This window comes from Diceros bicornis, chromosome 9 (genome assembly GCF_020826845.1).
Source record: "Diceros bicornis minor isolate mBicDic1 chromosome 9, mDicBic1.mat.cur, whole genome shotgun sequence".
Taxonomy (NCBI): domain Eukaryota; kingdom Metazoa; phylum Chordata; class Mammalia; order Perissodactyla; family Rhinocerotidae; genus Diceros; species Diceros bicornis.
In genome coordinates, this window is record NC_080748.1 from 27,706,803 (window position 1) to 27,730,592 (window position 23,790).

Genomic DNA, 23,790 nt, shown 5'->3' on the forward strand with positions numbered 1-23,790 from the left:
ATGGAGTGTTGTCAAGGCCATGGGCCTTGGGCTGGTACAACCTGGAGATGGAGAGAAAGGGGAATGGGGATGGGAGGAACGTTGCAGACAGAAGCAGCGATGTGGGAAAAGGCCAAGAGATCTGACCTGGAAACAGAAAACCAGCTGGGCTGAAGACGAGAGTCTGTGCAAAGGAAGCTGGAAAAGAATTTGAGAAACATGGTGAAAGGCTGCCAGGAAGGATTTTTGAGCAGTGGGATAACATGATGAAAGAATTGTTTTAAGAAGCTCAATCTCAATACAACATAGAAATACTGTGCTCCTGGAGAGGACGGCTGGACGTTATAATGCTGTCAATCCTGCCCCAAATGAGTTTTAGGTTTAATGTCATTTCAACTTAAATCCCAAGAAGGTTATTTTAAAGAACTTGGGGAAAAAAATGATTATTTGGAAGAATAAATGGGCATGGACAGTGAAGAAAACTTTGAAAAACAATGAAAGGGTATCTGTCTACCTGATTTAAAACGTATTACAAAAGTATACCTAGGACAGAAGTTTGGATGACCATGTCAAAGGAAAGAACATGAAGTGCAGAGAGAAGTGGATCATAATCTATAATAATGAATTTAACATATCATCAAGTGGCATTTGCATTTCTTCTCTGACACTGATGTCCCTAGCCCATTTTTCTAGTGGGTTATTCACCATTTTCTTATTGATTTATAAGTGCTCATCATGTATTTAGGATATTAACCCTTCGTTAGCCATATATGTGGTCTTTTAACTTTGATTATAATGTTCTTTGATATATAGAATGTTTAAATGTTTTATTTGATGAAATTATATGAATCTTTTATATTTTCTACTCTTGGGTGAGGGGGACATAACTTAGAAAACACCTCTATTTTCTTCTAGAATTTTTATTTTTTACATTAAATATTAACATGAAATTTATTTATTTTTTTTGCTGAGGAAGATTCGCCCTGAGCTAACATCTGTTGCCAATCTTCCTCTTTTTGCTTGAGGAATATTTGCCCTGAGCTAACACCTGTGCCAATTTTCCTCTATTTTATATGTGGGTCGCTGCCACAGCATGGCTGCCAATGAGTGGTGTAGGTCTGCGCCTGGGAACTGAACCCGGGCCACTGAAGTGGAGCGTGCTGAACTTAACTCCTAGGCCACGGGGCCAGCCTCAATATAAAATATATTTTATTGTAAAGTATGAGATGGGGATCTAACATTTTCATAATGGTGAGCCACTGATTTAAAATATCCTTTTCATATATTTAATTATTATATATATTTGATTTTGTTCCCATACTTCTGTTTTTCCATTGACCTGTCACTTCCTCTACCAATACCACACTTTAAAATTTTCAGTGCTTTAGAATATATTTTAATATTTGACAACACAAAGCCCCCATGCTAGGGTGAAAATGGGAAAAAAAATCCCAATATTTTATTCACCTCAAGTCCAAAATCTACTTCGATAGAATACTGTGTTGTTATTTAAAAGAACACTCAACTGGACATTAAAATTTGTAACGCACGGGCTAAAAAAAAGTGTCAGACAGTTAAATTACTAGTGCTAAAATTCTCTTAAAAATGCCCTAATAATACAATAATGTTTGATAGGATATGCAGTGCCCCCTGTTGTACAAGAGTTGGACATTTCTGCACAGTGTCACCCTTTCCTGTGCAAAGCTGGACCTTCAGACAGATGGGCTGCATTGGGCTGAGCTGTCAGGCTGCTGATCCCTGAGCATGGCCCCCTTTGCTTGCTCTGGGGACTCCGTGCCTGTCTGAGCTGCACTCCCAAGTCTGCAGGCTCCTAGGGTCTTGGCATCTGGGAATACAGAGGTGGGGGCAACACTGCTATGTGCTGATCTGGAGTTTGTTTCCAGTGCTGATGGACAAAAACCCAAGGTGGAGGGCCAGCCATGTGGCACAGTGGTTAAGTTTGGCGCACTCCGCTTTGGGGGCCTGGGTTTGCAGGTTCAGGTCCTGGGCACGGACCTACACCACTTGTCAGCTATGCTGTGGTGGCAACCCACATATAAAGTGGAGGAAGATGGGCACAGATGTTAGCTCAGGGCTAATCTTCCTCAAGCGAAAAAAAAGGAGGAAGAATGACAAGATGTTAGCTCAGGGCTAATCTTCCACAGAAAAAAAAAAATCTCTGCAAAAAAAAAAAAAAAAAATCCCACGGTGGGACACAGAGGCTCCCCCTAATGGCTTTTTCCTGCTAAAACACCCTCTCATCACAGTTTCCTAAAAGGTCTTGGCTCTTCTACCTTGTTTATTCTTCTAGATTGGAGGAGGTACACAACTCTCTGTAGTTGGGGGAGTCACATTAGAGACTTTTACATTGACAGGCATCCCTCACTATCCAAACGCTTTCTACGCATTACCCGGAACTCATGAACCAAATACATTTGGATAATTTGATATCTCTCACCATGTGAACTCAGGAACTGTATAGATTCAGACAGTGAGAGAGACAGGTGTACCATGGAGGCTGGGGCATTTTAGGGAAGAGTCCATTGGTCTCCATCAGCAGCTGAGACCAAGAACAATGAAGATCAGCAGGGCTCTACAGGGTCTGAGGACCCACAGAGACTGACCCAACAAGAATTCTCAAAAATGAAAATTGGTAGCCAAGAAGGGTTCTACAGAATGAAGCTACAGAAAAATTACAAGCCACGAACACATGAACTGTGACTAGCTCAAACCAATACAGTGAATCTTGGTCTCTCAGCAACGTCCAGGCCCAGCTCTACCCAGGAAGGGATTGCTAACGCCACAGCCTCTGCAGAGATGTCAGGGGCGTCTTCTCAATGATTTTCTTCCCAGAGATGGTCTTGAAGCCTACCAGAAAAAGGCAACCCACCCAGAGGACAGAATCTGGGGTAGCCAGATAGGATGGCCAAGGAGCACATTCTGTCACTGAAGAAATGAGTGAAGCTGATGGAATGAGATTCACTAATCCTATAATTCCATTTATAATCCCCTTCCAGTAGGGTATGGTCTGTGTTCTGGACTGGCAAGCAATTTATGGTGGCGGCTTGGAAATTTCTTCCTTTTTTCTCCTTTGATCAACAGTTTTTATTGCAGTTTACGATTTTAGTTCTTCCATTCTATATCAGAGGAGTAGGAAAAGTCAGCTTTATCACTGAGTCCAGTGACTGCATATCTGAATTGGATGAAGACCAAAACAGAGGAGGAGTAGACATTACCTAGAGGCTTGGTAATGAAGTTGGTGACAGACTTGGAAAATGAATGGCTCCATCACGAAGTCTCAGGATGACATGACTGGATATAACTTTGGGAGAAGTTAAGTGTGACTGAATATGTATTTGGGATAGTTGGAATGCGTTACTGGGGACAGCTTTGGAATGTATAAACAAGAATAAGGATGTGTTTGTTGCAGGGGAAGGGTGGTGGGCAGCCAAGAGGTAGGATGTTCAGTGGACTTCTTTAGAGTATCTGTCTAGCTCACAATCATACAGAGGGATGATCACCAGCAGGCATGTTTGTACTATGTGATTGCATTTCCCTAGGCACAGCTGACAGTCCCAGAGGACCTACCTGCCCATCTCTCAGATATACAGAATTCAGAATAGAAAATTTTAATTCAGATTGGGCTGGTTTCTTGAAGAAGGAAATGTAAAAACCAGGAGGCTGTGAGGCTAGCATCTTCTATCCCATTATCAGGAAAACTGGACCAGAGAAAGAGGAGACCAAAGCAGATATGTTCAGAGATGCAGAAATGAGAGAGAGAGGAGAATGCTGTCAAAGTTTATGATGGCTTCTCAGGTCCTTGTTCCTGGCCCTTTCTGGAAAATGCTACAGCATCCATGCTCCTAAGGTCTGTGAATCTGGTCTCCCTGCTTCCCAGTAACAAGCATCCCTTTTGACTAAATTAGATCAAGTTGTTTCTGTATATTTGCAGCCAACAAGTCCTAATTAACACTGGAAGTACTGTGACCTGATCTGTGTGTACGTATGTGTGTTTGCACATGTGTGTTAAAGAGAGTTTTGGCAGCAGTGTGGAAGGTGGACTGCCCTGCCCTGTCTTTCACCTGGTCCATACCGGTAATCTCATCTCCCTGCTTCTGCTTTCCCTGTCACAACTCCACTCCATTCTTCATGTTGCTGCCTGAGTGATGTACCTAAAATGTACAGCTGCCCATGTTTCTCTCCTGCTAAAGATCCTTCTCCATCTACAGAAGACAAGACAAGCCCCTTAGGGGTACATACAAGCCCATTCATTCCTTCAACAAATACTTAATGAGAACCTACCTTGTACTGTTCTAGGCACTAGAAATAAGGCAGAGAACAAGAAGAGAGTTTTAACTCTCACAGAACTTACATTTTGGTAGTAGAGACAGACATCAAACAAGTATTTTTTTTCAGGTAGCGATAGGAGCTATCAAGAAAAATAGAGCAGGAAGGAAGTAGAAAGTAATGAGGGCTGGTGGGCGGAGGGAGTGCTCTATTAAGGGCAGGCAAGGCTGTGGAGAATACATTTTAGCAGACATTTAATATGGTGGGGAAGTGAGAAATCAGATGCAAATAGAAAGACCTCGAGGCAGGGACAGGTTTGGGGGCTTAGAGGACACACAAGGCTGTGAGGGGTGGCAGTCATCAAGATGGGCAGGGGCTGGATCAGATCAGGAAATGGGGAGCACTGCAGTCCACAGTAAGAAATTATTCTGAAAGTAATGAGATTATTGGAGGGGTCTGAGTAAGAAAATCACACTTGCTTTTTGTTTTTTAAAGACCTTTCTCCTTGCTGTGCAGGCCTCTCTGTCTGAGAGAGTAGAGTAGAAGCCAGGAGACCAATAGTCCAGGCAGCAGATGATAGTGGCTTGGGCTTGGGTGGTTTGGGGTTGGTAGTGATAGAGGTGGTGAGAAGTGGTCAGGCTCGAGATATATTCTGAAGACAGAACTGACTGGTCTGACTAATGCAGTAGACGGGAGGTGGAGGAGGAAGGAGGCACTGGGGGAGCCGCTAAGGTTTTTGGTCTGAGTAACTGGGTGAATGGAATGAGGAAGGCTGGTGGTTGAGCAGGTTTGGAGTATGTGGGTATGTATGGAGAAACAAGCATTCTCTTTGGGAGATATTCATTTTGAGATCATTCCAGGTATTGTGAAGTTGGTTATAGGAGTCTGGAGTTTGAGGAAAAGATCAGAATGAAACCTCATCTCCAGTAACTCCTCATCTTGCATTCCATACATATACTGAATGAAACATTCAACTGCTTGACTTGTGGTTGCTATTATATGATGTTTTGTGGCTGGGGCCTTTATTGGTGTCTTCACCTCTGTCCGGAACACCCTTTCAACCTTTCTACCTCTGGATGACTCTCCTTTTAAATAAAAAAATCGGGCATCCTTGCCTCCAAAAAGCTTCCCGTGAATACCAGGCTGTTAGGAGCCCCTCATTTGTGCCTCTGTGCTTCTAACCAGGTCATATGCAAGTTGCCTATTAGATTTTTTAGGGCAGGGTCTGCCTAACTCATCTCTGTATCCGCAGGACCTAACCCTGAGCCTGGCACAGGGTAGGAGACCTACACTTGTTGAAGCGAAGGGAAGGAGCCCACTCAGAAGACTGCTGCCTCACCCCGGAGTGAGGGCCGCTGGAGACTTGAACTACTAAATGGAGAGGAAGGGATGGTTCCAGAAAGTCATTCTCTGTGGAAACTTTGCAAACTGCTTCCTGAGACCCAGCTGACTACCTCTCTTCAAGAAGGGGTCCACCTCCTGCCTACCTCTCCCACGGCACTTCTGCGACTGCACTGTTTTACCGGTGGGTGGAGCCGCGCTTAGAGAGGAAACCCACCCGAGTTCCCGTGGGTTTTGCTTGATGCCCGTATTGCTAATGGAGCAGGACAGTAGCAATGGGCTGTCCCATCAGCAGTGGGAGAGGTAAAGGGAAGACATACCCGCCTCTTACGTGAAGCCCTGGGCAGTGGTATGGGCGCAGAGCCACTGCGGAATTGCCCCCAGGGCCGCTGGAGGCGAACACGGAGGGGCCACGGGGCCGCTGAGACAAGCTCCTCAGCCCTGCCTTAGCGGCTCCGCTCGCGAGGCGGGGCCGGGGCCCCCAAGCGGCCGCGACCAGAGAGCAGGCCAGGGCCCAGGCCTGTATTTGCGAGACACCGCCCTGCCCGGCCCCGCCCCGCCCCGGCCGCCCCCCGCGCGGTACTCACCAGTGGGGCGAGGGAGCGCGTCCTGCGCCTCGGAGCAGGCGGCGCCGGGGGCCGACGCGGGCCGGGAGGCCACGGCTTGGTCCATGGCTGCGCTCACGGCGGCCGCCCGACTGCTGTACGCTGCGCTGCGCTGCGCTGCCGGAAGTTCGCCGGCAGCCGCCAAGTTTCGTTTTCGTAAAATCCGCGATGACTGATTTCCCCTGGGTAGGGGAAAGTTCCCAGCGAGAAAAGACATGTTGGGTTTGCAGATGGGGTTCTCAATCAGACAGGAGCTCCCTTCTTCCCCAGAGCTCCGAATCTGAATTTTTTTTAAACACGCCAGGCTCTCCCCACGCTGCCCCCACCTTTACTTTTCTGATGGTCTGAGCAAAGGCGGCCAAAGCCCCTGGGCTCAGCTGGAGAAATTATTGCTATTCGGAGGGTTTACTCGTTTTTTCTAAGAATTATGTCACACTGAGTTTGGTCTAAATGGGCATATCATAAACGGACGCAGAATTAACCGACCGTAATTCCAGTTGCCAGTCGCAAGCCTTTATTTAGCACCCATGGGGTACACAGCACCATACAAAACGAGGTTTTCAGTGCATGTACCAAATATACATGTAGAGAACATAAATGCATATAATTAAAGTTAAAAGGAACCCTATAATAGTTGGTGGTTTGCTGGGGAATTAAAGCAAAACTTCTGGAGGTCTTGCACTTTGAGCAGGTTTTAAAGAGAGAAAGGAAGCAAATTAGGCACAGTAGAAAACAGCATATTAAAAAGGATAACTTGGATAGTCTTGACTAATACAGAAATGGATTACAGAAGCAAGAGCATGGGGCTGCAAAAAGAGAGAAAAAAGCAGACTCTGGCAGCCAAGGTTTTTGGCCCTTCAAGCAGGAGGAGGGAAGAGTATTCCATGTCAGGCCCAAAAGAAAATTCTAAAGAATGTGTGTGTGTGAATGAATTTGTGTGAATGAACACACATACACACAAATAGTATTTTCAAGAGAGAAGATACTGTAACCATGAACCAAAAATAGGATGTTATTAAAGAAAAGAAGGTTCAGAGAAGAGAGCTCTAGAAATTAAAAATATGAGACCATAAAAATAAAACACAATAGAAATTGGAATATTAAGTTGAGGAAATCCTAGAAAGTACAGCAAGAAGACAGAGCTGGAAATTAAAATAAAAATCAGAGAACCAATCCTGGAGGTCTAATATCTGGATAACAGGAATTCTAGAAAAGAGAGAACAGATGAGGAATCATTAAAGAAACAGCTCAAGAAAATTGCCCTGAACTGAAGGATGCAGTTTTCAGACTGAAAGACCCCACCAAGGACCCGGTACGAGGGATGAGAATGGACTCTTACCAGGAACAGAACATTGGGACAAAGATAACGCTATAAGCTTCGAGAGAGACAAAAACTGGTCATATATACAAAAGATAAGGAACAGAATGGCATCTGACTTCCAACAGTCACCCAGGAAGCTAGCAGATGCCTTCAAAATTGGGCATGGAGGCTGCTCAAGAATTATATACCCTGCCAAAAGAGCAATCAAGTGTAAGGGTAAAATAACATTTTCAAAGATGCAAGGTCTCAAAATACTTACCTCTCATTTTTCCTTTTCAAAAGCTAGTGGAGGATGTGCTTCATCAATATGTGAGAGTAAACCAAGGAAAAGGGAAATAATGGGACTTAACCAGAAACAGATTTGACATAAGAGAGACAAAGGGAATCTCTAAGACACAGATGAAAGATGCTAGCTGTGAACCAGTGCAGACTGAAGCAGATTAAGATGTCAGGATTTCTGCACAAAAATATTTCCCATATTGATCAAGTGTCTTCACTTTATTTTAGTCCACTGCCTAAAATTCTTGCATCTTTTCTGTGAATAGATGGACTTTTCAATTTTCCTCATCTGTCTACAGGTTGTTAGGTTATAATTTTTTGCTCCTTTTCCTAGTTATTTGATTTCCCACTCTCTAAAACAATTTCAAGTAAAATTTTCATCAAGTTCAATATTTTTTAATTAAATTGGGTCCAAACTTAGAATAGACTTGTGTTTGAAAGGTAACCAAATTAAACCCAGAATCAAGTTCAGAAAAAAGAAAAAAATATATAACCTCTCAAAAACCAGAACTACTTTTAATTACAAACCCTTTTGAGCTAGTATTCCCATCCTGGTTCAAAGGGGGAAGTTCCTGGCAGCCAAATGTACATCTTTGTTATAGATAAAATTAGTTTTGATTCTTGGAGATTCTCAGTCCCCTTTCCACTAGATGATCAGGGCTGGGTATCCTATAGCAAAGTAACTCTTTCCCTTTTTCTCTAGAAAAACAATTTGCACATCATGCCCAAGAGAGACCAAGGGGCTGTTTCAGACTTTGCAGCTCAGCAGAATTTTGTTTTGTTTTGTTTTTTAAGTGAAATTCTTGCCCAGCCTAATTCTTTCTGGCCTAAATAAGCCAAGTGTGACTAGTTTCTAAGTTTCCTTTTCTTATGGCTCTACTCTATCTAGAACAGAAATATTCCAATTACTCCAGGTTTCTATTCCCTCTTTTCCTGTCTGCATTTGTACTGAAAGAGTAAAGAGAATCCGTGAAAAAGAAGTTTCATCTCAAAGAGTTTATCAAACCCTTCCCCCTTCTCACTCAAATGGTTTGATGGGACAGTGTTTCATGGACCAGATACAGCTTCTCCAACTAGTGCTAAAATACTTGGAAGTAATATGTATAAAGTTAGTTTTTACATATTCCTCAGGCTCTGTTGCCCACCTTATGGCTCATAATGGTAAATTATTTACCAGGAATTAAACATAAATAAGTTTTATAAATAAAGATGTGAAATTTGGCCCTTCGGGGGTAAGAACTCAAAAGATAATCACAAAAGCAATAAGAACAGTAAGAACAGCTGAATTCTATTGTGACATTTGTTTTTCTTTATATAATTTACAAATAAGTTACAAATTATATAGTGGTACTTTATATAAAATATACACTCCCATCCTACTCATGTAAAGTTGAACAGTAGTAAGAATAAAGGGATACCCTATGCATATGAAAATGGCCTTATTTTGTTCCCGGCATTTCTAAGTCATGCAAATAAACCCCCGACAAGGGTAAACTGAGAGGAATTCTCTTGATGGATCACAACCTAAATTAATTCTACTGATGACTGAGGGTTCTTTTGCATGGCTCTAATTTCAGCTTGATAAGCTAGTTTCATGAACAGGCATTAGCTACAGATTTACAATATTTTCTTTCTACACTTATTAACCCCACATTGGCAGAGGATTTCTTTCTCAGGCATAGTCCCAGCTTCATAACCATAATCCCAAGTTAGTTCTGTTCTGGCTTTCACATATCTAGAAAGTAGAAATCAAAAAATAATCATAAATTACCTTGAATAACTATCAAATGAACCAAACTTGATTATATCAATCTCATATTAACATCATTAACTATCCTCAAAAATGGTTTATTCTCTCCCTCCAACACCCACCAATTAGGAATGCTCTTTTATTAAGAATAATCATTTGAGGTTTATTTCAAATCTACTAAAATCCTAAGAAGACACTTGTCAATATCCATGAGAAAGGAAGTGTTTTGCGAAGAGTGAAACCCAGTGATATGATGAGGCCTGTGGTGTGGTAGTTGGAGGCAGTTCTGACTTACAGATGTAACACTCTGCGTCACTTATTCCCTGGATTGAACTGGGTGAGACCTGCCACCCTTTGCCCTTTCAGGCATTAATTATAAGAGGATATAAGAATTGAAATTTCAGCTGTTTAAATTTTATTGACTAGGAATAGTTTGGGATAATAGAATATTCTAGGCTACCAGATATTAGGGTATGCTATAGCACATATTTTCCTGTTATTTTTAAAGTCACAATTTCAAAATTAAATCATATAAAAAAATTTCAAACCTGTTAGTAAAGAACGCCATCAATGGAAAATTCCTGTCATGTGTTTCTACAAAAACATTCTGTACCAAAAGATTTGGGCAACAGCTATGCTGTTAAAAAAAAATTAAATACAGAAGTTAGATATAGCATAAAGTTTGATGCATTTTTCTTTGAAGCATTATTATTTTTTTTTATTGGTTTATAACATTGTAAAAATTTCAGGTGTACATCATTGTACTTCTATTTCTGCATGGACTACATCATGTTCACCACCAAAATACTAATTACAACCCATCACCACACACATGTACCGAATTATCCCTTTCACCCTCCTCCCTCCCCCCTTCCCCTCTGGTAACCACCAATCCAATCTCTGTCCCTATGTGTTCGTTTATTGTTGTTATTATCTACTACTTAATGAAGGAAATCATACGGTATTTGACCTTCTCCCTCTGACTTATTTCACTTTGCATTATACCCTCAATGTCCATCCATGTTGTCACAAATGCCTGGATTTCATCGTTTCTTATGGCTGAGTAGTATGCCATTGTGTATATATACCACATCTTCTTTATCCATTCGTCCCTTGATGGGCACTTAGGTTGCTTCTTTGAAGCATTAGAATACCATTCTGTTTCCAACACAACTCACTTATTTTTGTTTCTTTCCTTTTTTTTGCTGACTAATATATAAAATATCATAGCTCATTACAATTCTGTTACTAGTAGGAACTCATTCAGAAAAGCCCTGTTTTGACACTCTTATATCTTGCTGGTAGAAATGCAAAATGGTACAAACTCCTATAATAGACAATTTGTCAATATGTACCATTATTATAAATGCATTTATTCTTTGACTCAGCAATCGCATATCCAGGAATATATTCTACAGATACATCTGCACATGTATCTATGTGTAAGATTATTCACTGAGCATTGTTTTTAACAGTAAAAATTTAGAAACAACCTAAATGTCTATCTAAAGAGGACTTGTTAAATAAACTTTGTTATATCCACATGATGGAATTCTATGCAGTTATAAACAAAACAAACAAAAAGAATGAGCTCTCTGTGTACTGATATGGAAAGATCCCAGCGTATATTGTTAATTTAAAAAACAAGGTGTAGGATAGTGAATATAATATACTATCTTTTATGTAAGAAAGGGGGAGAAATAAGAACATATTTATATTTACTTGTATTTGCATGAAAAAACACTATAAGAATACACAATAAACCAATAAAAATAATTTTACTATAAAGGGAGGAGTGGGGGCAGGCATGAGTGGGAGCATAGTATTTCTCAAGGTAAGTTTTTTTTTTAACAAAACAAAAAACTTTAATATGAAGAATGTCCTTTTCCAAGGCTTTTAACATGATGATACAATTTCCTCCTATTACCACCATTCCAATATTGTTCTGTTGCCCACCAGCTGCCATCTCCACACATTCATCTATCACCAGATTCATAAAGGGATCAAATCCCTACAATATTCCTTGGACATGTCTGCCACCATTTTATTTCAATGATAACTTCCTGCCCATATATTTTTTCAATTTGGGCCAGAGAGAGCTTTACTCATGGTGTCTACTTGGCAGGCTCAGAGCTACCTTGAAATAGAATTCTCTTTGGCTGAATGTATGTATTCTGTATAGCTTTTATTTTATTTCAATTTTTAAATCATGTGAATGTATTATTTATGCAAAAAAATTAAAGAAAGAAAGAAAAGCTCTGTTTTTTTTCCTTCTACAAACAAGGGAGGGACCTGGCTTGTGTGCTGACTGGGAGAGATGAAAGCAACCATATTGTAGTAGTGCAGCCATTATTCAACATAACTGATGGGAAATAAAACCATGACAGTCCCTTCCTGGGGATCCTTCTTTAATGCCTCTCCTGACATGTTGAATAGCTCCTGATATGTTTGGCGACAGTGTAAAAGTAGTCAAAGTGGAACAGAGAACAGCATTTGGGGGACAGAGAAAGGGAGGAGAAGATTCAATTTCCTGTTAACTAAGTATACTGCTAACTAGGAAAGAGAAAAAGAAATAAGCCAAATAAGCAGATTCACCTAGCAAGGAAAAAGCTCTTTGGTTTTAAAGATTTTATGACTTAAGAATATTTTCTCTTCTGATGGCAGCTGAATACATGTAAAATTATCACTGCACATAAATTTCACACCATTCACAGGTCACATTTTAAAGAAGTGTTGAGCTTACCTTAAAGGTGTCAAAAGGAATGCCTATAACAATCACAGGCCATGCATGCTTCCCTTCCTTCACCGTTACTTTAAGGGAAAAGTCAAGGTTGCTCATCCCACTAATTTCACCCACAGGGAAGAAGAGCTCTAATAGAGATCAAAGAGAAAAACTAAGGCCATATCCAGGGGTCAGTGTGCTAGAGTGAACTCCAAAGGGTATGTGGAGGGGATCAAAGTTCTCAGCCTCCTTGCATGACTCTTCTTCACTCTCCCGGATATGATAAGCAAGGACAAAGTGGAGCCCAGAGAGTAGGGGGCACGCAGCAGGGTCTGGCTCAGCTCTTGATTGGGTGGGTCAGGGCTTCCACATGGTCTAGTTTGCCAAAGACAGAAGAGACTATAAAGACACTGAGACTAGAGGTTGAAGGGGATTTTTTTTTTTCCTAGAGGATTCGTGGAACCATAAATTCTCTGACAACCACATATGATGATAAGAGACAGGATAGGATACAAGTCTAATGGGAAAGCCACAAGGTAACTCCAATTCCACTCTCCACAGGAGATATGACCAATAATACAAATTATCGCTCTTATCATGAAGATAACAGGAGTCTTAAGTGTAAATTAACCTTAAAATCAGAAGAATCATAAATATTTCTCTGTATAAATGAAATAAATCTCATTACATATATCCCAAACATACACACAAACAGAAAATGACTATGGTTTGGGAATAAAAAAAGGAGTAAGATAGTAAAATGCAATATTCTGATAAATGTACTGATTTTCCACACTAAGCCACTAAAACATTCAAAACTTAGTGAGAGGAAGTAAAACATAAATACCTCCAACTGATTTTTTTTGACATTTAGAGGCATTTCTGAATAAGACCTATTGTATTATATAAGGCTCAAAAGAGAAACTTATTGTGTGTGTCCCATTGTGATTTTTTGGAAATAACAAATCTTGAAAATCTTTCAATAAATATAAATGATTTTCTTATATACCATTTCTTATAGTTTTCTTAGGCAAATGTTTACCATGTCCTAGGTACTGTTTAAATACTTGATATATATAATTCACTTAATCCTCACAACATCCTATGAAGACAGTTATTATTATCTCCATATTATAAAGGTGGGAAATAAGGCATAGAGAGATCAACTAACATCCCCAAGGTCATATAAGCGGAGGTCACTGGCATTCTAATCCAGGTAGTCTGGCTTTAAAGTCTGTTAATCATATTTTCCTCATGATTTTGTTAAAAAGCATAGAAAAAAAGTTGTTTAGAAATGTGAATCTCAGCCCATATACTCACATTAAGGAAGCGGCCCACATTTCCTTCTTTTGTGGCATCCAATAAAAACACATTCCCTTTATTGAACTTCTTTAGAGAATCAGATGAAGTATTCCTGGTTTCACTTGGCAACTCTTTATCACAAAAGACCTGCTGGTTTTGACATGCTGGAGATTTTTCCTCTTGGGGCTTTTGTATTTGAACCTCAAACTCCTTTATAATATTCTGATTATCCAATGTGGTTGCTTGGTTACATCTGCCCCCTGGTGGAGTTTCTTCTCTACATTTAGTTATATCTATCACATCTGATTCAATCAGCAGACTGTCTTCAGAATCTTCAATTTTGTTTGAGCTTGAGTCCTCTAATAAACATTTTGGAAGGAATTATCAGGAAATATATTGGCTGAGCAATAGTGCTGAGATTAACAGTACTAATTAAATGCTAGTCACTTTAATTATCGCTAATCCTTACAATGTGTTAAGGTAGACAGTACTCCAGTTTTACAAATGAAAACTTTGAGCCTCTGAGGGGTTAAGGGATTCACCTGACCAGCAATAATAATGAGAAGTGGGGTAACAAACCCAGAAATGTCTGGCTCCAAAGTCTGCCTTCTTGCTAATACATGAGTGCCTTGTTATGAATCTACATATGTTGCTTCCTATTACTATATTTAATCTCTACTCCTCACAAACTGACTTACCTCTCTTCAATTTTGGAATCTGCATTTAAGTATATTTTAAAGAGCTATAACGCAGTGGGTGCTCAGGGAGCTCTCCAGGCCTTTAAGACAGCAATGAAAGCCCTGAGAAGACTGGTCGGAGTCACCCTCTACAAGTCCCAATAGCAGTAACTATATTGCTATGGGTTTTGTACACATTAGTGTTTGGTGTTTTTGCTAGATGATCATTCAATAATTACACCTTTAAAAACAATAATACTTTAGAAGATGATGAACTGCTTAATGATTTTTCTTATCTAATGGAAATAATTTTTTGAGAATATTCAAGAGTATGAATGCATGTCAAATGGAATAAGTAAAATCATTTATTTTAAAAAAAGTCTCTTTTGCCACTTAACTCAGTGGCACAAAGAAATTCTGTTTCTCTAAAATTAATCTTGATTTAATCATTACTGTTGCTGGCTATTATTCCTACATGTACTCATATTTTAATCATAGGTTACTTGTGAGGCATAACAGTACATAACTGATTTTTGTAGTGCCTGCCATATGTTGTAGCAATCAATGAAAATGACAAAAAAACAAAAGCAATAGTACTCCTTATGGCTCACATGCATTAAATGGGGAAGGAAATCAAAATAGGTCATCCCAAAATATGTCTCTTTGACATAAGAATTATTCTGAACTAAGGGCAATTAAGAAGCATATGCAGAAAAAGCTTTGCCCTCCCCCTATCTGCCTAAAAGCAGGACATAAATGTACAAAGGTGTCCCTCCTCCTACCAGGAAAGAGAAAAGTTAATCACAGGAAACAACTTCAGACCTTCATTAGCCTGGAGACTGAACCAGAGGAATCTACATAACAAACTTTACTAACTAGCCTTTACTATCATTGGTTTTCCATATATTTGCCTCCCCACAATTTGCTGCCCCTAGGGACCTAAGGTCCTTTTCCTTTGTCTGGTCGCTGCTCTAAAAATGTATTGTTCTTTGGCTAAGATGCTTGGTAAGCTGGAGTTCTAAGCCACCTCTTTGAGTTACTATCTCTGCATATTCCCATGTGTTACACGTATCATACATATGGTTATGGTAATGCATGGTGATAAACTTCTCTTTGTTTTTCTCTTGTCAATCTGTCTTCTGTCAGTCTAATATACAGGGATCCAGCTGGACAACCTAAGATGGGTAGAGGAAGAGATTTTCCTCCCCTACAATGGTGAAATAATTGTAATACATAAACACCCTTTCTTGATAAACTTTTTCTGTCAAGGAGCTGCCTTGCCTCTCCCAATCTCCATCCTTTAAGACTAAGTACAGGGGCCAGCCCAGTGGCGCAAGCGGTTAAGTGCGCACACTCCGCTGCGGCGGCCCGGGGTTCGCTGGTTCGGATCCCGGGCGTGCACTGATGCACTGCTTGTCGAGCCATGCTGTGGCGGCGTCCCATATAAAGTAGAGGAAGATGGGCACAGATGTTAGCTCAGGGCCAGTCTTCCTCAGAAAACAGAGGAGGATTGGCAGATGTTAGCTCAGGGCTGATCTTCCTCACCAAAAAAAAAAAAAAAAAAAAAGACTAAGTGAGGAGTTGGAGGTGCAGATACAAGGAAGCTCAAAGGGAGAAGAGGCAATGGCTGGTCAGCTCTTCAGAAAGGGTCATCTCTCAGCAATGTCTCCTCATGGAGGGATATAGTGAAATGCAAAAGTACCAAAATCCAGGTTTGTCATGTTGTAATAGTGATTGTGGCAGGACCAGTAACACTGAAAGACAAGCACTCAGGGTAGCAATATTTTTGCTGAGCATTCCCTGCAGCAGCGTTGGCTGGAGTACGGCAGGAGAATGATGTGTCTTTGTTTTTAAAGGAGCCCCAAACAAAGAGTTAGGAAATGGCTGCTTTGGACAATGCTTCCAAAGCCATAGATAACATGGTGGAATATGTAGACTCAGAGTTGTCCACCCCACTCCTTCCTGCCATGCATCAGGTCACTGTTGGCATCTAGACCAGGGGTTGGCAAACTTATGTAAGGGGCCAAATAGAAAATATTTTAGGCTTTGACAGCCATGCGGTCTGTTGTGCCTCTTCTACAGCATAAAAGTATTCAGAGACAATATCTAAACAAATGACTGTGGCTATGTTCCAATAAAACTTTGTTTATGAACACTGAAATTATAATTTCATATAATTTTCAAGTGTCATGAAATATTATTCATATTCTCATTTTTTCCAGTTATTTAAAAAGGTAAAAATCATCTCCGCTCATGGGCCATATATAAACAGGTGGTGGGCCAGATTTGGCCCACAAACAATAGTTTGGCAACCTCTGATCAAGACAAGCAGTAACTTTTGTGATGAATGCAGCATGTTTGTTATGGAGTCTGAGAAAACGAGCCACAGGTATTGAGCAAGAGAGACAAAAAGGCTAAAGAGGCAGGAAATCACAGAGTGAAACAAAGCCTACTTTTCGTTTCCTTGGCTTTAGAGTTCAGATGTACTTGGGATGATTTAAATCCATCATTATCTTCTGAGGTGACAAACTCTGAGGAAGCAAATCCCTTAAAAGAAGACAAGGAAGATGTCTTTACTTTCTAGGTTAGGTAAAAGAATTTAATTTAGTAGTTAGGCCTCTTTTATTAACAATCAATCTTCATAAACTTCATACAAACGAATCTGGATCTACTAGATTAGTTTTGAAAGCCTCAAAGCTGGTATCATAAAAAATCTTTGGAGTGATGGAGCCCTTTTGGCTATATTCTACTTCTAGGCACTTTAGTAAGCCACAGCTATAAAAACTAGAAAGACCGTCAAGACATTCTTTAGGCATTAAAATTCAAATACATCTGTTTGTATCCCTCAATTCTGATATCAGATTATAAATTTGGCTTCAACTATAAGATGTGCAAAGATAAAAACACTCTTTGGCTAGTTTCTACTTCAAAGAAAAGGTTAAAGGAGTTGCCTATATTTATGCGTTGTAGACACTGCAGTCACTTTAAATGGTAATAATTTTTAAAAAGTGGTATATGCTTAGCACAATGCTTGGCACTCAACTAACTGCTCAATAAATGCTGACCATATTATTACCATTCAAGTACTTAAATGGTCAACAACTATTGAGCACTTAGTTGGGTGACAAGCATTGTGCTACACAAAGTTTCGATGTTTATCTCATTAAATTCTCTTAACTCCGAGATAGATACAATTATCCTCACTTTACAGATAAAGAAAAATAGATATGGAGATGTCACCCAGCTAGCAAGCAACCAGATGTACACCCAGATGTAAGCAGCAAAGCTGGAGGTCAAACCCAGGTCTATGTGATCCCATGGCTCAATCTTTTCTTAATTATGTGATACTGAGGAGGCACCCTCTGTGTGTTACCAGGCAGAGGACAAATATTTGCACGGCACCTAGGACAGAGTTTTTATTTTTCATCAACAAGCCCCACCGTGAACTACCATTATGTCCATCTCTGTTCTTTTTCCTGCATCTTTCTCTGCTTCTCAGTTATAGTCTCTGACTAGTTATTTTTCTCAGTTCAGACTGAAAAGTTTACCTTCAGAGGCTATCATGTAAAATGTTCCTTGCTGGGTGATTCTTTCATTAGGCTGCATCTCTTCTTTCTCCTACATCTCACAACCTTATCTCCTTAACCTAAATTACTCCATTCTTTTTCATATTATGTATCACTATCAACTCTTGAACACTTTAGCTTCTCCTACAAATTCTCAGAACTGGATAGTTCTTAGGCTCAGTGTAACACACTGTCAGATCATGACCAACATTCTCCTTATATACCTAACTTGGGAACATGGCAACCACCATGGAGGATACTAAGTAAATAAAACATGGTCCTAATACTTCAACAGTACACCCATTCCAAAACAATAAAAGAAATCCTGCACATTATTAAGTAACACAAACAATTTGAACTAAGTAAAAGACAGAAAGGGGAGATAATAGTTAATGTTCTCAGAAGGGCCCCATCTACATTTTGCAGTTTTTACCATCTTTTCCCCATTGCGTTGAATAAAGGCTGTCTTGGCTTTAGGACTTCTAATGACTGAATGATACTGAATTCTTGAAATATTGTTACATTTCATTTCTCTGAAAAGGAAAAAAAAGTTATTCTGCATATCACTAAAAATTCTCTACTGGACCTTGAATTATAGATAATATTACTTTTACATAAACATCCATTAGAAATTAATCTAAGTAATAACATCTATGCCTACCCTTCACTAGAAGAAGGAAACATAATCATATTTTAAAGTCAATCATTTTTGAAGTATGTTAAAAAAATGAAGAAAATCTATGAAAAGCTTTGCAAGTAAAATGGTGATAGAAAATAAAAAGAACTGCAAAAGTATGACATCCATAAAGAACCTGATTAAAGTCATAAAGTTTTTAAAGGTAAAACTCCAGAAATGGAACACTGAGGAAATAAAATATGTTGGTTAGATTTTCATATCTAAGTGTCTTAGATTTCTCACCGTGTTAAACTTATAACTGTGAAGCAAACCGATATGTAAGAGATACATAGGAGTTGGGGAGAAAATAAGAAAGAAAAAGAGGAAAGATAATGAACTACTCTTGATCAATAATACATATAGATCAATCTTGTCTGAGTTCCTAAGATCTTACTTACGTAACAGGCTGTTTTGGATTATTATTGAACCTAGGTGGATGTATCTCAGTCTCAGCACTTCTAGAATGTGTTTCCAATTCTAATGGGATAGCTTCAACCTCACAATCTGCAACTTCTATTTTCCTCTTTTTCGAAAACATATTTTTCATAATATTCTCTTCTTTTCTACTTTCATCAATAGCTTCAGATTTCTCAGTGTTAGATCTGCTTAGTAATCTTCCTAAAACAAAAAAGTAAAAGAATTTAACAAGACAAAAGATAAATTGTTAAGCAACAAATGGGCATCTCTATTCTGCTCCATTACTAAAGAATCCTGTGAGGTGTACCTTATTTTTAGAATGAGGATAAACACATTAACCGATCCTAGAAAATTATTGTAAGAAATAATAAACAAAAGACCAATAAGAGATTTCATATCTTCCAGTATATGAAAAAAACACAGGGCATCTAAAAAAAGCATTTGTCTGTTTTGGTATAACATGAAAAAGAAAAGATTTAGCTACAATAATATAAAACAAAAGTAGAAATCAGAAAGCACTCTAGAAAATTAAAGTGGTGAACTCCAGTGTTAAAATTGCAGCTTTTGTGTCTAGTTAAAGACACTATCATTTAAAACCTATACTCTTTTTATAAAAGTGACCTATTTAAATCTGTGGTGATAAGTGCCTATTATTCTCATATTAAGTCCTACTATAACATTAAAATCTTAAAGTTTATGCATTTTCTTTCAGGGGACTCAAAACTACGGTCACTAAGTCAAAAATTAGCAGCTGGATCAGTGAGATACATTAGCTGCAATTTCTAGCAATGCAGATAATGCCAACAATACTTCCTAGACACCCTCCTGCATTTTATAGGCAGCTGAATTTCATCAAAGACTTATTTTGAGAAATATGAGAGACGACTGGTCAAGTTGTGTTGTATGTGTGGCTGTAAGCGGTATGTAGTAGGGATCTAAGTGTAACTACTCTGAATTCTGATAATTCTTGCCCTCACTGAAGTGAACCTGGAATTTCAGATGAGGGGGTTGCTCTGGTCCCTGTTGCCTGGCTGTCAAGATTCCGTCTACCTCGTTTCCTTTAGACTGGCTCTGGAGATGTGTTTCCTTAACCTTTCTCATTTTATGGTACACATAGGAAGTGAGGATTTTTGCCTGACACTCTGGGGTAAATGGCCAAGACTACTGGAGACCGACATGTCTGGCCTGGGGGCTGTGGCCCGAGTCAGTAACTGCACAACTGTAACATACTGGTTGGGAAGTTTTGCTCAGAATGTGGGCAGCTCTCTCAAGTGAGCTGCCTAATTCACTGCCTGAATCACCACATGCAAATATTTATCACAAAATTAACTTATTAAATTCTAATAGCTCAAAACATTAAAGAAGATAGTCTTTGATTGATAATCTTTACCTTGGCAAGTCAGTCATTTAGTTTCCTATTTAAAATTTTTCTTACCTTACCCCAAAGCATCTGTAGCCATGGAAACAAAAAATGTGCCTCACACAATAACCCAAGTTTTATCTCTGAGCCTTTCTTTTCTGGAACATCCAGTACCTCCTAAGCTATCTCATCCCTTCAGTGCTCGATTTCCCAGTCACTTGCCTTCTTCCTCTGATGCTCCTCCTATATATTGTTGCTCTTGTTCCTGCTATAAGATCTCAATGGCCCTGACTAGTAAAATGGAGATTCAGAAATACAGATCTTACTATGGAGTAATTTGAAAACAAACCTTTGCTTTACCTGAATAAATGCAAATAAATGTCCCTCTGTCAATGTCATCTAGGCACCGTACTCCCCATCCTTTCTTTTCAGTTTTGAATACCTGCAGCCTCACTTGAGGTCCATGCTGGACAACTCGGTTTTGACACATTTGTCGATTACACTTGCACAATAGGCTGCATTCATAAATGCTGTCAATAAAATATGTAAGAGAAAATCAACCAGACATCCTAAATTAAAAGGGAAAGCAGTTTATATTGCTACCTCACTAATAATTACCAAAGGAGCCAGACTAAGTGTGAAGGCTCCTACAGCTATACTGCCTAGGTTCCCATCATACCTCCTCTCCGTGTTTCAATTTTCCATTTTTAAAATGGGGGTTAGGGCCGGCCCCGCGGCTTAGCGGTTAAGTGCGTGCGCTCCGCTACTGGCGGCCCGGGGTTTGGATCCCGGGCGCGCACTGACGCACTGCTTCTCCGGCCATGCTGATGCCACGTCTCACATACAGCAACTAGAAGGATGTGCAGCTATGACATACAACTATCTGCTGGGGCTTTGGGGGAAAAATAAATAAATTTTAAAAAAAAATTATAAATTAAAAAATAAATAAATAAAAATAAAAAATAAAACTTATAAAAAAATAAATAAATAAATAAATAAAATGGGGGTTATATGACAGTACCTACCTCATAGGGTTGTTTTGTGAAGATTAAATGAGTCAATATTTATAAGGTGCTTGAGACAATGCCTGGCACAGAGTAAATGTTAGTTCTTTAAAAATATCTAAGAGAGCCAGCCCCGATGGCCTAGTGGTTCAAGTTCAGCACACCCTGCTTCAGTGGACTGGGTTCGGTTCCCGGGTGTGGGACCACACCATTCTTCTGCTAGTAGCCATGCTGTGGTGGCAGCTCACATAGATGAACTACAAGGACTTACAACTAGAATATACAACTATGTACTGTGGCTTTGGGGAAGGAAGAAAAAGAGAGAGGAAGATTGGTAACAGATGCTAGCTCAGGGCGAATCTTGCCCAGCAAAAAAACAAACCTTAAAAAAAAAAGTCTAAGAAGGAAATGTCTGGGAAGGGAATGTCTAGGAAGAAATATTTTCTGTTTCTGTTTATTCATTTATTTTTTTGTGAGGAAGATTAGCCCTGAGCTAACACCCACTGCCAATCCTCCTCTTTTTGCTGAGCAAGACTGGCCCTGGGCTAACATTCGTGCCCATCTTCCTCTACTTTATATGGGACGCCGCCACAGCATGGCTTGACAAGCGGTGTGTCGGTCCGCACCTGGGATCCGAACCTGCGAACCCTGGGTTCCGCCAAAGCGGAGCATGCGACCTTAACTGCTATGCCACCGGGCCAGCCCTCTGTTTATTTTTTAATAATAACAATCTTGAAAGGTTGAACATTCCCAATTCTCAGATGAGCTTTGCACAGTATATTTCTTAATGGGGGAATACCTGCCCAAAGTAGGCTAAGCCTAGAGGGGTAAGAGCCAGACTCAGAGCAGATGAGTGGTTGAGAACACTCTGCATGATACATGTGGCTCTCTGACTTCCATTTCTAAGAAGAATATACAGGTTTGGGTTTTTATTCCTTAATTTAGATTTCTGGTATAAGAAACTAAGATTTAACAACATCTATAAGACTATAGGCCACAATGATAAAGTACCCACCTTCAAAGATACAAACACCCTGCAACAAATCCTCAAGGTATCTTACCCAGTAGGTATTTGTCTCTGTAGTCTTTTATATTTATATCCAGTTCTTATTTTATTACTTGACAAGTGGCAAGTCTTGGCATTCCGTGCTGTCAGTTGAAGACACGCACATTTTGTTCTAAAAGGAAGGCAATGGATGGAGAAGTTAGAATAAAAAAGCACCAAGTAAAGAGACTGTCTTGATATAAGTGCAAATGATATGACAAAGGATATAACTGTACTGAAAACAGTCGTTTGCCTCATGGACAGTTGGACTTCTTTCCTAAATAGACTTCTTCGAAAGACAATATGTATCCAAAGTTTATAAATAATTATAAACTGCCCTATTTGCTCACGAAATAAATACTTAACTATATGAGTTTTCTTTAACTTTTCAAAATGAATTCCCTTCATTTCCCATTCAGTAGAAGCTTGTTTGTGAAAATTCTCCTAGGTCCAGTCTCCTACAATGGATAAACTTGTGTGTGTCAAACTCAAAAGGGCATACATAGTTTTGCAGATGTCTTAAATTCTCTCTCCCTCCAATGACATGAAAACAGACTGGGGAGACTGATGCTGGGTATCTGGCTACTACAACCTGTTTTTCATAATGTTGCTAAACAGGAAACATGCAACCATAAAAGTCTTTTCCCTCTAACTATTTAGTAATTATCTAACATGCCAGGGACTTATAACTCAACAGGGAGTAAGAAACCTGGGTATCTCAGCTATAAACTAGATATGTGATTACTGGTGAGCTGGTTAAAATTTCTGGACCTGTCTCCACTGTTGAATAAGAAACTTTAGTCTTTTCCTCTATGATTCTCTTCTGCATTCTTCTGTATATACATAATACACATCATAGAGTGGTAGCGACTGTTTGCAACAGAAAAAAACAAATTCATTAATTTGGATTCTGTTTACAGGTACAGAAATTTACAGTTGCTTTTTTTGATATGATTTTGTTTGCCAAGTTTAAAAAGTACAGAAAAATACAAATATTAATATAATAAACTCATATTTCCACCGCATAGAATTAGCTGTCACGTTTTGTCCAGTCCTTCTTTTTCCTATGTATATAAAACACATACACTGTATATATGATCTTTAAAAATAAAATAAAACAGTACAGATACAACTAAACTCTCAAGAGGTTTGGTGCTGCATCCTTTATACTTTTACATACATATATATCTACAAACAATATATTGTACTATTTTGAAAATTTTATTGTAGTTATATGCTACAATTTGCTTTCTTTGTTCCATACATTTTTGAAACCCATCCGTGTCATACACAAATCTAGTTACTTCCTTTTAACTTTTCTACAGCATTTAGATATGCAATTAAGTTGCTTGTTACAATTAAGTTGCTTCCAGTTTTCAATATAACAAACAATGATGCAATGAACATCCTTATTCTTATGTACATGGATAAGCATCTCTAGAGTTAGTTTTCAAATATT

At 39.3% G+C, this 23,790-nt stretch overlaps 1 protein-coding gene across 6 annotated transcripts in view; it reads right to left on the reverse strand.

Moving 5' to 3' along the window:
• The window catches only part of SETDB2 (SET domain bifurcated histone lysine methyltransferase 2), a 79,922-nt gene that overhangs the window by 23,407 nt on the left and 32,725 nt on the right, over nt 1–23,790 (reverse strand). For 4 of the 6 annotated variants that reach the window (XM_058548133.1, XM_058548131.1, XM_058548132.1 and 1 more), the window contains exons 7-14: nt 22,348–22,464; nt 20,643–20,812; nt 18,904–19,123; nt 18,263–18,362; nt 16,717–16,810; nt 13,605–13,945; nt 10,111–10,199; nt 6,710–9,547 (exon numbers count right to left, since the gene is read on the reverse strand). In XM_058548133.1, the coding sequence (XP_058404116.1) occupies nt 9,430–9,547; nt 10,111–10,199; nt 13,605–13,945; nt 16,717–16,810; nt 18,263–18,362; nt 18,904–19,123; nt 20,643–20,812; nt 22,348–22,464 (1,249 nt within the window). In that variant the 3' untranslated portion in view covers nt 6,710–9,429. Of the gene's footprint in view, nt 1–6,194; nt 9,548–10,110; nt 10,200–13,604; nt 13,946–16,716; nt 16,811–18,262; nt 18,363–18,903; nt 19,124–20,642; nt 20,813–22,347; nt 22,465–23,790 lie in introns of those variants that run through there. The other 2 variants (XM_058548136.1, XM_058548134.1) reach the window with 2 other exon arrangements.